General features: G+C 31.1%; 3 protein-coding genes across 3 annotated transcripts; all 3 read left to right on the forward strand.

Annotated features, from left to right (window-relative positions):
• The first annotated feature begins 1,763 nt into the window (after positions 1 to 1,763).
• On the forward strand, positions 1,764 to 2,295 carry LOC107025319 (glycine-rich cell wall structural protein 2-like). The gene is made up of 2 exons (XM_027918641.1): positions 1,764 to 1,770; positions 1,922 to 2,295. The coding sequence occupies exons 1-2, from the start codon at positions 1,764 to 1,766 to the stop codon at positions 2,293 to 2,295; spliced, it is 381 nt and encodes a 126-aa protein (XP_027774442.1).
• A 769-nt stretch (positions 2,296 to 3,064) lies between these two features.
• On the forward strand, positions 3,065 to 4,667 carry LOC107025553 (glycine-rich protein 5-like). The gene is made up of 2 exons (XM_015226335.1): positions 3,065 to 3,307; positions 4,049 to 4,667. The coding sequence occupies exons 1-2, from the start codon at positions 3,139 to 3,141 to the stop codon at positions 4,507 to 4,509; spliced, it is 630 nt and encodes a 209-aa protein (XP_015081821.1). The 5' UTR covers positions 3,065 to 3,138; the 3' UTR covers positions 4,510 to 4,667.
• Positions 4,668 to 7,252: 2,585 nt separating this feature from the next.
• On the forward strand, positions 7,253 to 13,605 carry LOC107026421 (dihydrolipoyllysine-residue succinyltransferase component of 2-oxoglutarate dehydrogenase complex 2, mitochondrial-like). The gene is made up of 15 exons (XM_015227385.2): positions 7,253 to 7,411; positions 7,525 to 7,597; positions 7,697 to 7,771; positions 8,735 to 8,795; positions 8,874 to 8,901; positions 10,101 to 10,168; positions 11,008 to 11,082; positions 11,184 to 11,239; positions 11,336 to 11,380; positions 11,492 to 11,755; positions 11,862 to 11,956; positions 12,231 to 12,321; positions 12,402 to 12,512; positions 12,729 to 12,923; positions 13,008 to 13,605. Exons 2-15 carry the CDS (start codon positions 7,547 to 7,549, stop codon positions 13,197 to 13,199), a joined length of 1,407 nt encoding a protein of 468 aa, XP_015082871.1. The 5' UTR covers positions 7,253 to 7,411; positions 7,525 to 7,546; the 3' UTR covers positions 13,200 to 13,605.
• The last annotated feature ends 454 nt before the right edge of the window (positions 13,606 to 14,059 follow it).

Below are 14,059 nucleotides of genomic sequence, written 5' to 3' on the forward strand. Positions count from 1 at the left end.
TTTGATCCTGTCTCTAATTTCTATATTGCTGATACGATTTATTCCCCCCAAGTACGTATAATAAATAAATAAATAAATATTTTATCATGTTTAATAAAACAATTTAATAAAACATAATTATAATTTGTTGTTCAGATTATTCTGATATAAGAATGCAAAATTGTAGATAAAGAAACATGATCCATCGACTATATATTAATATTACTTATATTCAATTTAGCTCTAATTATACCCAAATGACATCGTCAAAAAGGATACGAACTAATCAAAGTATGTGTTAACTAAGATTTTATCTAATTAAAAGCTCTCTATTTAGATCACAAAAAATAACGATCAACCATATATATATGTATAGACACTCTATGTATATTCAAAGATGTCTAGAGCAGTCGAGAACGAGTCAAACGTAGGCTCAATTTGAGTTTTTCTTTAACGTAGTCATTCAACTTCGTGACTTCACTTAACTTCCGTGGCAAAGGAAAACTCATAGCTAACCAATTAATTCATAACTAATCAATTAATTGCATCTTATGTACTTAATGAATTGGAACATTCAACCTTTTGTATAAGAAATGTTTAGAATATATATTGCAAGAAAATTGCAATATATATTCTAATAACATCTTATTGAATGTTAGCTAAGGTAAATAATGTGTTTATTAACAAATGTAATTTATGCAGAAAAATCAATAATTTGAAAAAATTTCAAGTAAACAAATGTTTTGTGCTATTAATTACTAATATTCTAAGTGAACCCATAAAGTAATTTTGAAATCCAGGTCATTATTTTCAGTCAGTGAGGTTTTAACCAAACTAAGCCATTATATAAAGCCATTCACCAAAATAATATGTTTTTCTAAAATTTTACAAAACTAGTATAAACGTATTCCACAGTAACGTTTTAGGATATATTTTATTTTTTAAAAGTTGATGGCGTCAGATTGATATACGTTACTCACAGTAACGTTTTACTCCTAAAACGTTACTATGAGTAACGTTTTAGGAGTAAAACGTTACTGAAAATAACGTTTTGGGTGTAAAACGTTACTTACAGTTACGTATATCAACCTAATGCTGTTAGTTTTTTTTTCAAAAAAATATACCCTAAAACGTTACCGTGAAATACGTTTATACTAGTTTTGTAAAATTTTAGAAAAATGTATTACTTTGATAAATTATTTTATATAATGTCTTAGTTTGATTAAAAATTCTTATTTTCATGTAGTATTCAATTTATTATCTTTTAAAAAAATGAATTACTCCGATAAACTTAAAAAATAGAGTTTACTCTAGTTCTCTAATATATAGTATTTATGTTATAAATATAAGAACTTTCTTTCTATTTTCATATTTTTTTCTTTTTTTTGGCTCGCTTAATGCGTTATTTAAGTTGATAGTTTTTAAAAAAATTATTTTTATCTAAGTAATTAGAATAACGTTGTTTGTTGTTTAAGGTAAGTAAAGAATTATCATAAAGTTTTAGATTTGCTCAATACCTTTAGAAAATTAATTAGAGGAAGAGAATGTGCGTTATAATTTATCAAGGTTTAAAGGTGGATAATTTTTCACCCATTAAATTAAATATTTCTGTTACAAATATAATACTTATGTTCAGTTTTGGTTCTCATATTAATTATCGTGAATGTAATTATCTTCAGCAATTTATCTCTACTATATAAACTCTTGATATTGTTTATAATTATATATATTTAGAGGGAAAAAAATCTCTTTTTATCTCTTCCTCACAAATACAAACACCAAGAATGAAAAGTAAGGATTCTTCAAATTTTGTAGTTAAACTAATAATATAAATGTTTTAGATAATATACTTATTTTAACGTGTTGTAACAGATAATTTTCATTATTTAATAATTTCATTGAAATAAAAATTTATATACTATGTACATTTATTTTCATGCAGTGTCAACACAATATTCAAAGGCATTTATTTTTCTAATTTTTTTGGGATTATTTGCACGTGACACGTCAGCTAGAATACTCTTAGGAGATGCAGTAGCTACAGTTTTTGAGATCCCAGCTGGTGTAAACGGCGTAGGATTTGGTCAGATTATCGGAGGAGCTGGCGGCAGTAGTGGCGGCGGTGGCGGTGGTGGAGGAGGTGGTGGTTTTAGTGGCGGAAACGGTGATGGATTTGGATTTGGATTTGGTAGTGGCCACGGGTCCGGCTTAGGCGGTAGTGGCAGCGGCGGTGGTGGCGGTGGCGGTGGCGGGGAGAATGGTGGTAGTGGTTTTGGATTTGGGATCGGTGAAGGTTTCGGCGGTGGTGGCATTTGATCTAATAAATTAATAGTGGCATATTTAATTTAATTTAATGTTTAATAAGTTTTTAGTATATATATATGAGAATATATATTATTTCACTATTTAAAGTTAGCAATTGTTCCATTTAAATAAATAACTAGTGAATAATATAGTCACGTTAATGCTTATAGACTCATGACATTTTTGTTTAATCGATCGCTATTTTTTTCCATATAATAAATAAGAATTTTGAAAGTTATATAAGAGAATCTCATTCACCTCTTTGATTCCGATTAAATTATATGATTTTCTTACACATTTATAATATTTTTGAGAAATCAAGTGTAATTGACATTACTTTGAAACGTCCAGAATCAATTATTCAATAATCATAAAACCCTAAACATTTATAAAATCAACAAATTAACAACTCAAATCATTAGCTGTTAATATCTCTATTATCGATTCGAATTATTAATTTGACTCGAAATTATACACACGATCCTAGTGAAAAGTGAAAACAATTGGATTCAACATACACAGTAACGCAGAGTATATAAAATCATTTTGTCTGTTGTATTTATATGATATGTCAAAATCAAAATTAAATGTTTACAGAGTCAACTTCTTCAAAGTTGTGATGATAACACTAAATTAAATTTTTACGTGCATGGCTTACAAATGTCAAAATAAAATTCATGCATTGATTTACGTATAATGAATGAAAATTCAGTGTACCGTTGAGTTTTTTGGATTTTACAGCCTATAAAATCCTCTTTACAATTCTTCAAATTTCTCACACAAACTTTTATTATATTATTATAATTATAACTCTTTTTTGATAATATTAAATTTCTAAATTAGTAGACAAAAAATATGTTGGCTAAAATTTTATTACTTCTTTTTGTGTTTTCACTTGGAACTTTTCTTGTTTGTGGTAGAAATTTACCAAGTGAAAATGAGTCTCTTGTTGAAAAAAAATATGGAGTTACTGATTATCAAGGTGGATTAGATGATAATATTGGTGCTGGTGGATTTGCTGCTGGTAATGGAATTTAGAAAACTTTATGTATAATAGTACTTGAAATTTTTAATATTTTACTAAAATCGAAGATAAATTCAAATTTTTTATCAATTAAGAAAAATGATGGTTACAATCTCCAAAAAACCTTCTTTTAACTCGATATATTATTCGTGAGAGTTAGTGCAACATGTAATATTTAATAAGAAAGGTTAAAATTTTATTTTTCTGTCCATAAAAAAGATTAGAGATCGATTTTTTTTATCTAACACTTGTTTAGTTGAGTTTGTTGCATCTAACTAGCCTATAAATTACATTTTGTTAAGTTAGTGCTAATGATAGTATCTATAATTTGAAAGGTTAGAGATGGATTCTCCTTATTAACACTTTTTTTATTTGAGTTTGTTGCTTCAGACTAATATAGTCTCTGTTTCATTTTATATGTCACATTTCGGATTTCAAGAGTTAAATAAGTTTATCTTTAATTGTATATTTTTCATAAATCTTTTAAATATTTTGAATTTTCAATTATTGTGACTCATAATATTCTTTTTACGTAATTTACAAATACATAAATTTCATTTTTAAAAAATTAAAATTTTTTTTTGTCAAACTTAAACTGTTTGACAAAGAAAGCATAATTTATGTTATATAAATTGAGACAAAGAAAGCATAATTTAGTCGCTATGTTATTTTGTTTGATAATACACGATATAACGATAAAATTCATAGCTAATTTCATAATTCGTTGTGTTTATGGAACAGGTGAGCCAACTGGGCCATCTGGACCAACTGGGCCGGGTCTAGGAGGATCCATTAGTGGTGGCGTTAGCGCCGGAGTCGGAGGAAGGTTGGGTGTCGGAGCTGGGCCCATAAGTGGAGGAGCTGAAGGTAGAGTTGGCGTTGGGATCGGTGCCGGAGCCGGTGCAGGTGTCGGCGCTGGTCCTGGCGGCATGGGCGGTGGCACTGCCGGCAGTCCACCTGGCATTGGCATAGGTGGCAGTGGCGGAGTTAGTGGTGGAGTAAGCGGCAGCGGAAGAATTGGCGCTGGTGTAGGCGGCAGTGGCGGTGTTGGCGATAATGTTGGCGGTGGAGCAGGCGGTCATGGTAGTGGAACTGGCGGAGGGTTTGGCGGCCCTGGTAGTGGAACCGGCGGAGGATTTGGCGGCCCTGGTAGTGGAAGCGGCGGAGGGTACGGCAGTGGATATGGCGGCGGATGGCCGTGAAATTAATGTAAACGTAAGTAGCAGTGGCGTTAAAGCTATTGCATTAATATTTTAGTAGTTGCATTTTAATTTCATGTTATGTGCTTTTGTGAAATGTTGTGAGTAGGATGTAATGATATAATGTAATGTTGGTTAATAAATTAGTGTAATTTTATATGTTTTTTTTTGTTTTTAATTATTTGATATTAGAGCTTGATTAAACTAGAATTTGCGTCTAAAAGTTTCATATTAGAAAAAAAGTGACTCTTAATAAAGACGATTTAAACTTGAAATCTCTTGATGAAGTATGCTATTCCATCACAACGTTTAAAATCATAGTTTATCCCCTTATTTTATCAAGATAATATTTTTTTAAAGATAAAAACTCAATTTAAAATAAATAAATCGTAATTTTAAGAAGTAAATTAGATAACGTAAATAATTGATTGAAAGTGCGAAAAATATTATAAATTAAACTTTTATATTAATATAATAAAAAAACATATAAAATATCAATTAAAATTTATACTCTATAATTTAACTCGAAAAAAAAAATTAAAATTATTTTTCTAGGGAAGTGTAAGTTTATTGAGCTTTTAAGGATGTAAAAACAAATATTCTTGGTAGGATGTTTTTCCTCATTTAATGAATTTTATGGACCATAAAGTTTGAAAAGGTTTGAGCCAATAAATCTCAAAGATGAGAAGATTATACAAGCATTAAAAAAGAAAATGTTGTATTGAAAATTGTTTAAGATATTTTATTTATTTTAATTTTATATACAGTTTAAATTTCATAAGTCAAATAATTTAATGTTTATCATATTTTCAATTCTTTAATTCTATTTCCTTTGAGAAAAGGTCTCTCTTTACAACCACATCATCAATGTATTATATTATATGATTGAAGAATAATTAGGACCGATAATAGTGGTGAACAAGTAATCACATTAAAAGCAAATATATAATTACACGAAATTGTAATTAAAGAAAATGATTAGTATGACCTTACTTACATTATTAATTTCAAATTTACATAAATAAAGAAGATCGCGAAAAATTGACAACAAACATAAAATTTATTAATTAATAATGATTTTTCGCAATAAAATTAACATTATACATAATATTTTTTTGTGATGTTGTATGTTTGTATTGTTATTGTTAATCTAGCTTGAAAAAAAATAATAAGTTACTACTTTCTTTTTCTTTATTGTCAAATTTTTAGTTTTAACTTATCATATGATATGTTTAAGATAGTAAAATTTAAATTTTTTGTTACTTTATTAAATTTTATATTAAGTTATAAAATTGAATAAATAAATTAAAATGAAAATAATATTATGATTGTATAGTATAAAATATGATGAAATTAATTAAAACAATATATGATTTACAATAATTCCTGTTAATAACCCAACTTGATTGAGATTGAAACATTATTTTTTATTTTATATTTCCACTTTTGTTTTAAAATATATGTAAATAATTTGATCGAACATTAAAAAAGGTTATTAAACATAATGTGAAGGTCATATGTGTGACTTCTATGAAATGAGGAGCCACTTACTATTAAAAAATTATAATAGGATGACAATTATTTCTAATCTTTAATTTGTATATTTTATAAATTTCTGTGGATGAAATTGTCGTAAATAAATATTTCTATTCGAGTATATATTAAGTATTAATCAGGCACGTCTATTTAAAAAATGCGAAATCGAATGAGAATTTTATTATATGATAAATTTAGTATATATATATATATATACATCTACCTATAAACTGAAATTCCTAATTTAGCCTAACATGAATACCCCTCTTTCACAATTTACCTATATAATTTTTTTAGTCAGTCTTAAAAAAAAAATTATTAATTCTTCTTGATAAAATAATTTATAATCACATAAATAGTCAAAAAATATTTTAGACTATAAAGTAGTTATTTCAATACTTTTACTTATTCACTATTTTAAAAAACTAATTTTTATTTCTATTTGTCAATTTAAAAACATCAAAAAAAGATAATTTATTTTTCCTAATTCACCTCAATATTAATTTCTACTTTTTTTTTCCAAATCATTTTCAAGACTTAAAACTATTCATCAATTAATATGAGTATTATAATAAAATATTCAAATTAATCATTATTCTTGTTAAAAGACGTCTGACTTGTATATAATTTCAAATGGGCAAATAAAAATGAACATGGGGAATATTTTTAATAAAAAAAGTGTTGAAGAAAACTCATAAACTCGCTGGGAATTATTAATTTCATCCCGAACCATTAACGATATTAAAATCAACCCTTAACTTGACTAACTAAAGAATTAAATACATTTTGATCTCGCAACATGAGTGAAATACACCCCTAAATTCTCGTCAAGTTTAAAATATTTTCAACACTTATCTCGATCTTTTATTAACAAACTCATGCTCGTACAAAAGTTGGAGGTCACTTGTTATGTCCAGTAAAGAAGTGTATTTTTGAGCTGTGAATCGTTCGCACATTAAACTAATAATTTACGTCAAATTTATAAGTGTTTTCAATATTTTTTCAATTTAAAAATATCATACAAATAAAAACAATGGAAGTACCAAAATTTTATTTTACTACATTTATTCCAAATAAAAAATAATTAATTAATTTATATACAGTCAATGTATGTAATATATAACGTAAAAATACGAATAGTTTAAAACACGAGTCAATTAGTAAATAATTTGGCTTATTTTCAGGACAAACTGACAGGTCCAGCAGTTCCATTTTCCATCTATAGCGAAATATACAGTAAAAAAAGCAAATAAAAGGTCTGAATAAAGAAAGCTTAAGCAGCTGTTCTTCGTGGGCGAAAATTCAATCGGCGCCTTCTTCTCCAACCCTACAATCTCATCAAATTTCACTCTTCTTCCATTAATATCAGGTCTAAAATCTTCATTATCACTGTTCATTTTCTCATATTACGCAAGATCTGTTTACAGTGATTCGTAGATTTTTTTGATTTTTTTTTGATTTTTTGTTATATTGATTGAACAGTTTTAAGAGATCGAGAGCTGCGATGTTAGGTGTTTTAAGGCGCAAAGCTATTTCTAGCGCCTCTTTTACTTCGGTATGAATCGTGATTTAGTTTTATTGCGTTTGTTTTGATGTATTAATTGCTGATATGTGTATAATGAGTTGCTGAAATTATTTGATTTTGCTGAACCAGTGTGTAAGGAAATCTCTGCATACGGTTCGACCTGCAGTATGTAAATCTAGAATTCCATCTGCTGCTGCAGAAGAGGTAATGTCTATTTATGAGCTATTCTCTTTTTTTCATTTAAGTGATTGGAGTTCTTAATAGGATAGATAAATTGCTATTTTATGGAGGTAAAAAATTCGATAAATTGATTTTGGAATACCTTTTGGCAAAAAAATAAAAATGATAATGAAAAAAAAAGAACATTTCTCCTTTTAGCTCAAGTCAAGTTCACGGTATGTTAGATTTCAGCCATTTTTTGGATAAGCACATTTTTTTTTGATAACTGTGGCGTCTGGGTTAGCCTGCACCTCGACTAATTCCACGTGATACCTGTCATCTCCCACAAGCAACTAGTACCAAATAACTCTATCCACCAAGGATATAATAGCTGCGAAGAATTCACTAGTCTTTTTGTCTATCGAGATTTGATCCTGAGACCTCATGATACTCAATCCACTTCATTGACCACGAAACCATGCCATTGGGTGCAGATGAGCACATTATTTATAGCCACATATTTGAAATACTTGATCATCATCATTTTGTAGTTCATACTATTGATGATTGAATTTGACAGAACCGTTTTGATATTGGTATAAGTTACCTGGATAAGGATTATTGTTTTCTCTAGACTCTAGTATGGTAAATTTTTAAATTTATTAAGATTTTGATACAACAGTTTCGAATTTTGCAGTGTTGTACTCTTATTATAAGTATTGTTATGATTGCATGTGGCTATCCTTACTTTCTCATTATGCAATGTATTGGTACTAGCCTTTTTTCTGTGATCGATTCTATAACATTATGCTCTGACTTAGTACTATTCAGATTCCATGACATACTGTCTTATGGCAACCCTTCTAATACTTAACCATTCAGACTCTTATTTTTGTCCTCCGCCTCGTTATATTGAACATGAGCCTTCATGCTATTTGTCTTGCTGCTGTTTTTTATTTCTAACCCCATTTAAAAGGTCGTCGTGACATATTTTGAAAATGATAACAGATATCATTGCTTACTAGACAATGTGGTCATGTGCGAAATTTCAATCAGCTTGTGCTGCCTGGTATGTGTAACTAATCTATGATGACTCAGTGCATTTATACTGGTGTGCGATATAATTAGCTCCTACTTCTTAATCCAGGGTGCTCGTCAAATTTGCGCCCAGAAAGGTTAGTATATATTATTGCTTAACACCTTTCATATGTTATTTGAATCTTAGAGCATGAATAAATGCACAATGTATTTATAGAAGTAGCCATTCTATTTTTCTCTGTCTAGGTCAAACTCGGTAGAATTTTCCATTGCTTTATAGTTATATTATCTGCATTTCATAGGGACCTAATTGGTGTTGTTGGATTTGCTTTGTATTTTCATTTGGTTGAATGAGTAACTAAAAGTTGAGACACTCCAATTAAATATTAATTACTTTGTGTTGGAGTGCCAGTGTGTGCATGTCCTTAGAGGAGACGGAGATAGTGGACCTCTGTCAGTGAATGTACATGTATTATAATGATAGTGTGTGCATGTCACATAACTTGATTTTCAAAAGAGAAGTTTGTTCGATTAGTTAGTTTGTTGTGCACAACTTCATATATTTTGAAATTGTCTTGAAGCATTTGGGATGTCCTAAAGTGATACCAATAGTGCCACTTTTTTTTATGTGTGTATAACATCTTGTATAAAATATTTGCACTAAGCTAGTGCAATTAGCTTAGTCACAAGTTGTGCAAATCAGCTTTGTGTCTAAAATATCATTTACAACTTGTTCAAAAGCTAGTTTGCACCAAAATGCATCTAAGTTAAGGCACTGTATGCTTCTTCTTTTTGCCTTAAAAATTCTGCTATTTCTTTCTCTGAATGTCACATTTTCCCTTGTAACCAATTAAAAAGACTCCTAGCAAATAATCGGGTAATGCAATTTGATTGGCTAACGTATAAAACACTTGAAGAAGTCTTGACATGAAGAAGATTATATTGAATTTCCATGCAAATTTAAAAAGGGATAGCAGTCAAAGATTGTTATATATGTTAACAATTTCAGTTGTGCTCTGCTAATCAAGCCTAGATACTTCATTTTTGGTCCCACAGAAAATCATATATTGTCCTAATTTATAATATGCATTTTACCCAATATGAAGTGTATAGGTGTTGGCAATGTTCAGATACATCAATCTTTTACCTTGTTGTGATGCTTGGATTCATATATCTGACCTAACTTGTTTGGGATTGAGGCATATTTGTTGTTGTATGTTAATTGAAAAAAATACGATACTTGGTGATATGTTCATTCTCTCTCTCTCTCTCTCTCTCTCTCTCACACACACACACACACACCAGTTGGTTATATGAATTAGTGCATTGCTTGCAGGGCTGTGACCAATCTTTGCTCAAGTCCAACACTATCAAATTGGAGCAGGCCTTTCTGCGCAAATAGGGGTATATTTTTCTAATAATTTATCAAGCTTGCCTGGAACGCTGATGCAAATGAAATTAGTCACGACATGCTTACACTGTATATAATATTGTTCAAAAATGTAATCTGGTCTCTTGGTATTGTTCCTGCAGTTGATCATGGTCCCAACTCCCATCACATGTATTCTTTTGTACTTTTGAACTTATAAATTATCAGTTAGATACTCTATGTCAGTTGTACCTTCTCTTCTAAATTATTATTATCTTCACATACTTTATTGAAGTTACCCTTTCTTTCATCCTTTTTGGGATTGCGGTCTTATATAGAATTATATTATAGATACTTAAAAATGTGACATGTATCTTTTGATTTCCTATTGTTGTACCAAATGATTAGCTGTTAGTTGTGGTCATTTGCAAATTTCTGTTTGGACGTGGAAGAAGTATTTGCGTTATCCATCATCTTCACCGCATAGGAACTACTTGATCACTCAAATGTTGCCTTCCAATCCAAGGGTTACATATGTCAATATGACTCTTTTCAATAAGTGGAAATCATTATCTTTAAAAGAATTTATGATAAGATGCTAGTTCAATTAGTTTAATGACCCTATCTTAAAGCTTAGCATCTGGTGGAGTAGAAGAAATTTAGAATTACTTGGAAATTAGCACTCTGTTTACAGTTAAAGAATGTTGGAATTCTAAATGTATCATGCAATAATGTATTGACAGCTTCCATATATATTTTAATTGTTCTTTCATTTTCTTTCTCTTTTTCTCTGTCATTCCTTTTCCCTTATTCTGTATTGCTACAGTTCCTCACTTTTTTTTCTTTTATTTGCCTGTCTATAATTGTAATGTAGGTGACACCGTTGACGCTGTTGTTCCATATATGGGTGAATCCATAAGTGATGGGACACTGGCCAAGTTCCTGAAGAGTATGTCTTTATTGATGTGGTCTCTGATCCATCTTATATGCAGTAGTATTCATAGTCACTTTGTACTTACTGTTTTTTCATGTTTCCTTCTATATGAGCAGATGTTGGTGACAGAGTAGAAGTTGATGAGCCAATTGCTCAGATTGAAACAGATAAGGTACCCAGTTTCTAATATTATTTAATTTTGATCACATTATCTCAGGTCTGTCTGGAGATTAATGACACTTATATATGAATGGTCTTTATTGGACAGGTAACCATTGATGTTACCAGTCCTGAAGCTGGTGTAATCCAAAAGGTAGAACATCTTTGGCACTGGAACTCTGCATTGCTCAACGTCCCACCACCTAGTTTATTACATTTTATTTTTTGATCAACAACTTCTGAATCTGGTTTTGAATATCTATAGTTTATAGCCAAGGAAGGGGACACTGTCGAACCAGGCAATAAAGTTGCTATCATTTCAAAATCTGGTGAGGGTGTGGAACATGTTGCTCCATCTGAGAAGTCCTCTGAGAAAGTAGCTCCTGTAGCTGAGGATAAAAAAGAGGAAAAGGCAAAACCTCAAGTTGAGACAACTCCCGTCAAGGAGAAGCCTAAGGGAAGTTCACCTCCACCCCCTAAACGCTCTCCTACAGAGCTCCAACTTCCTCCCAAAGAACGGGAAAGACGAGTGAGTCAATATCTGATGTTGTTGTAATCTCATTGAGATGGCACTACTCGTTTATGTAACTTGGCACTTGTTGTGTGTTATCTTCTATAATCTGTTTTGATGACAGGTTCCCATGACCAGGCTCAGAAAAAGAGTTGCCACACGTTTGAAAGATTCTCAGAACACATTTGCTTTGCTGACAACATTCAATGAAGTTGATATGTAAGTTTGGACTTTGATTTTGAATAAGACACTATTTTTTTGTGCTAATATTTCTGCACCTTATCCTACGTAAAGAGAAACAGAAAATTTTGATCTAGGAATTGAAGGTTATAAACTTCAGTTACCTTTTCCAATTTATTTTCCTAGATGCAGATTGGTCTCTGTTGTGACCTAGGAGGGGTGTGGGCATTGATCAGATGTGATGTAGTAGTATTTGTTTTGCATCTTTGTTGACCTTATGTTGTATCTCTTTCTTCATTGTTGTTCTATTCAGGACAAATTTGATGAAGCTCCGTTCTGATTACAAAGATGCCTTTTTTGAAAAGCATGGAGTCAAGTTAGGATTCATGTCTGGATTTGTGAAAGTATGATGAGGGACTGATTTCTGTTTGTTTTTGTATTTTCATTGTCAAATTCTGGCCTAAAATGCTTATATAAATTTCAGGCAGCAGTTAGCGCACTCCAGAATCAGCCAATTGTTAATGCTGTTATCGATGGTGATGACATCATATATAGGGATTATATAGACATCAGTATCGCTGTTGGTACACCAAAGGCAAGCTAGCTCTTTCTTTGCTTCAAAGTTTCATATTACATGGGCTTGTCTTGCATAATTCCTAATCTGTCTCAATTTGTCCTTCAAACTCTCTTTTATATGGACTCTACTTGTTGAGTTTTTGGCAGTGTTTTTATAGACGTTTAGAGTGAAATGAGAACTGCAAGAGAGAGACTTTAGGGATGATATTAAGTATCCTTTTTTCTCCTTGCTCAGGGTCTTGTTGTTCCAGTTATCCGCAACGCTGAGCAGATGAATTTTGCTGAGATAGAAAAGACAATTAACTCACTTGCTAAGAAGGCAAATGATGGAAGCATATCTATTGATGAAATGGCTGGAGGGTCATTCACCATTTCAAACGGTGGAGTGTATGGAAGTCTTATCAGTACCCCTATCATAAATCCTCCCCAGGTATGTATCGTAGGAAGTGATTGCAATTACCTTGTAGTTGTAGAGCTATCTCACCATCAAAAATTTGCTGCTTGATTTTGTTAGTCTGCTATCTTGGGAATGCATTCAATAGTCAGTCGTCCTATGGTCGTTGGAGGCAATATTGTTCCAAGACCAATGATGTACATTGCTCTGACATACGATCATAGGCTGATCGATGGAAGAGAGGCAGTCTTCTTCTTGAGAAGAATTAAGGATGTGGTTGAAGATCCCCGTCGCTTGCTCCTTGATGTTTGAAGATGAACAACATCATCTGGCTTTTGATTTTGATCCGTCCGTGGGTATACCTGAGTGTACAACTCAATCATAGAACCAGAATAAATGGCAATATCAGAGTTTTGTTGGCCTGAGGTGTTGCTTTGGTCCTCTGATTATTGCAGCCACAGCTATATTTGAGATTTGCAGATAGAACCATAAAGAATTTACGATCCTTCCCATTTACCCTTTTGCACAACTATATTTTACTTTGCATGAATATTTATCTCTCGTTTCAAAATATTAAACCAACCTGAACTTTCTTTGAATTGGGACACACTTGCATTAGCCTATTGGCTATAGTATTTTCTTCTGTATTGGAGAGTTCATACACGTTTGAATATTCATAATGTTGGTCCCATTATTTTAATTTTGATTTAAATTGTTATCACCTGCTTTGTGTTTGTGTAGCGTGGGTGGGGATAGCATATGTTTTCCTTTTCTTTTTTTTGTCACATGGGATTTGGATCCACATAGGAGCTTCAATGTTTTCAATAAGATTTTCTCCATATATTCGGAGCTCTGAAGCAATCTCATCGTACCACTATCCCATGTTGGTACGTTCTTTATTGTGATTTGTGATCCTACAAAGATAATTGGGTCATTTACTCTTTTGCTCCTAGTTTGTGCTAGTTTTCAATTATTGCACCTTTTAAAGCAAATGAATTTATGGGATTTAAGTTTTTATTTTTTGCGTCATAATATTTTTGAAAAAGCCTAGATTTTGAACCTGTGTTTTAGTATTATTGATGTTCCAAATATGGGACTTCAATTAATGTTTGAATGATCCAGTAATTAATGCAAGTTTTTCTCCCTAAATGGACATGAAGCAACAAAAGTAC

Source organism: Solanum pennellii, chromosome 7 (genome assembly GCF_001406875.1).
Source record: "Solanum pennellii chromosome 7, SPENNV200".
NCBI classification, from domain to species: Eukaryota; Viridiplantae; Streptophyta; class Magnoliopsida; order Solanales; family Solanaceae; genus Solanum; species Solanum pennellii.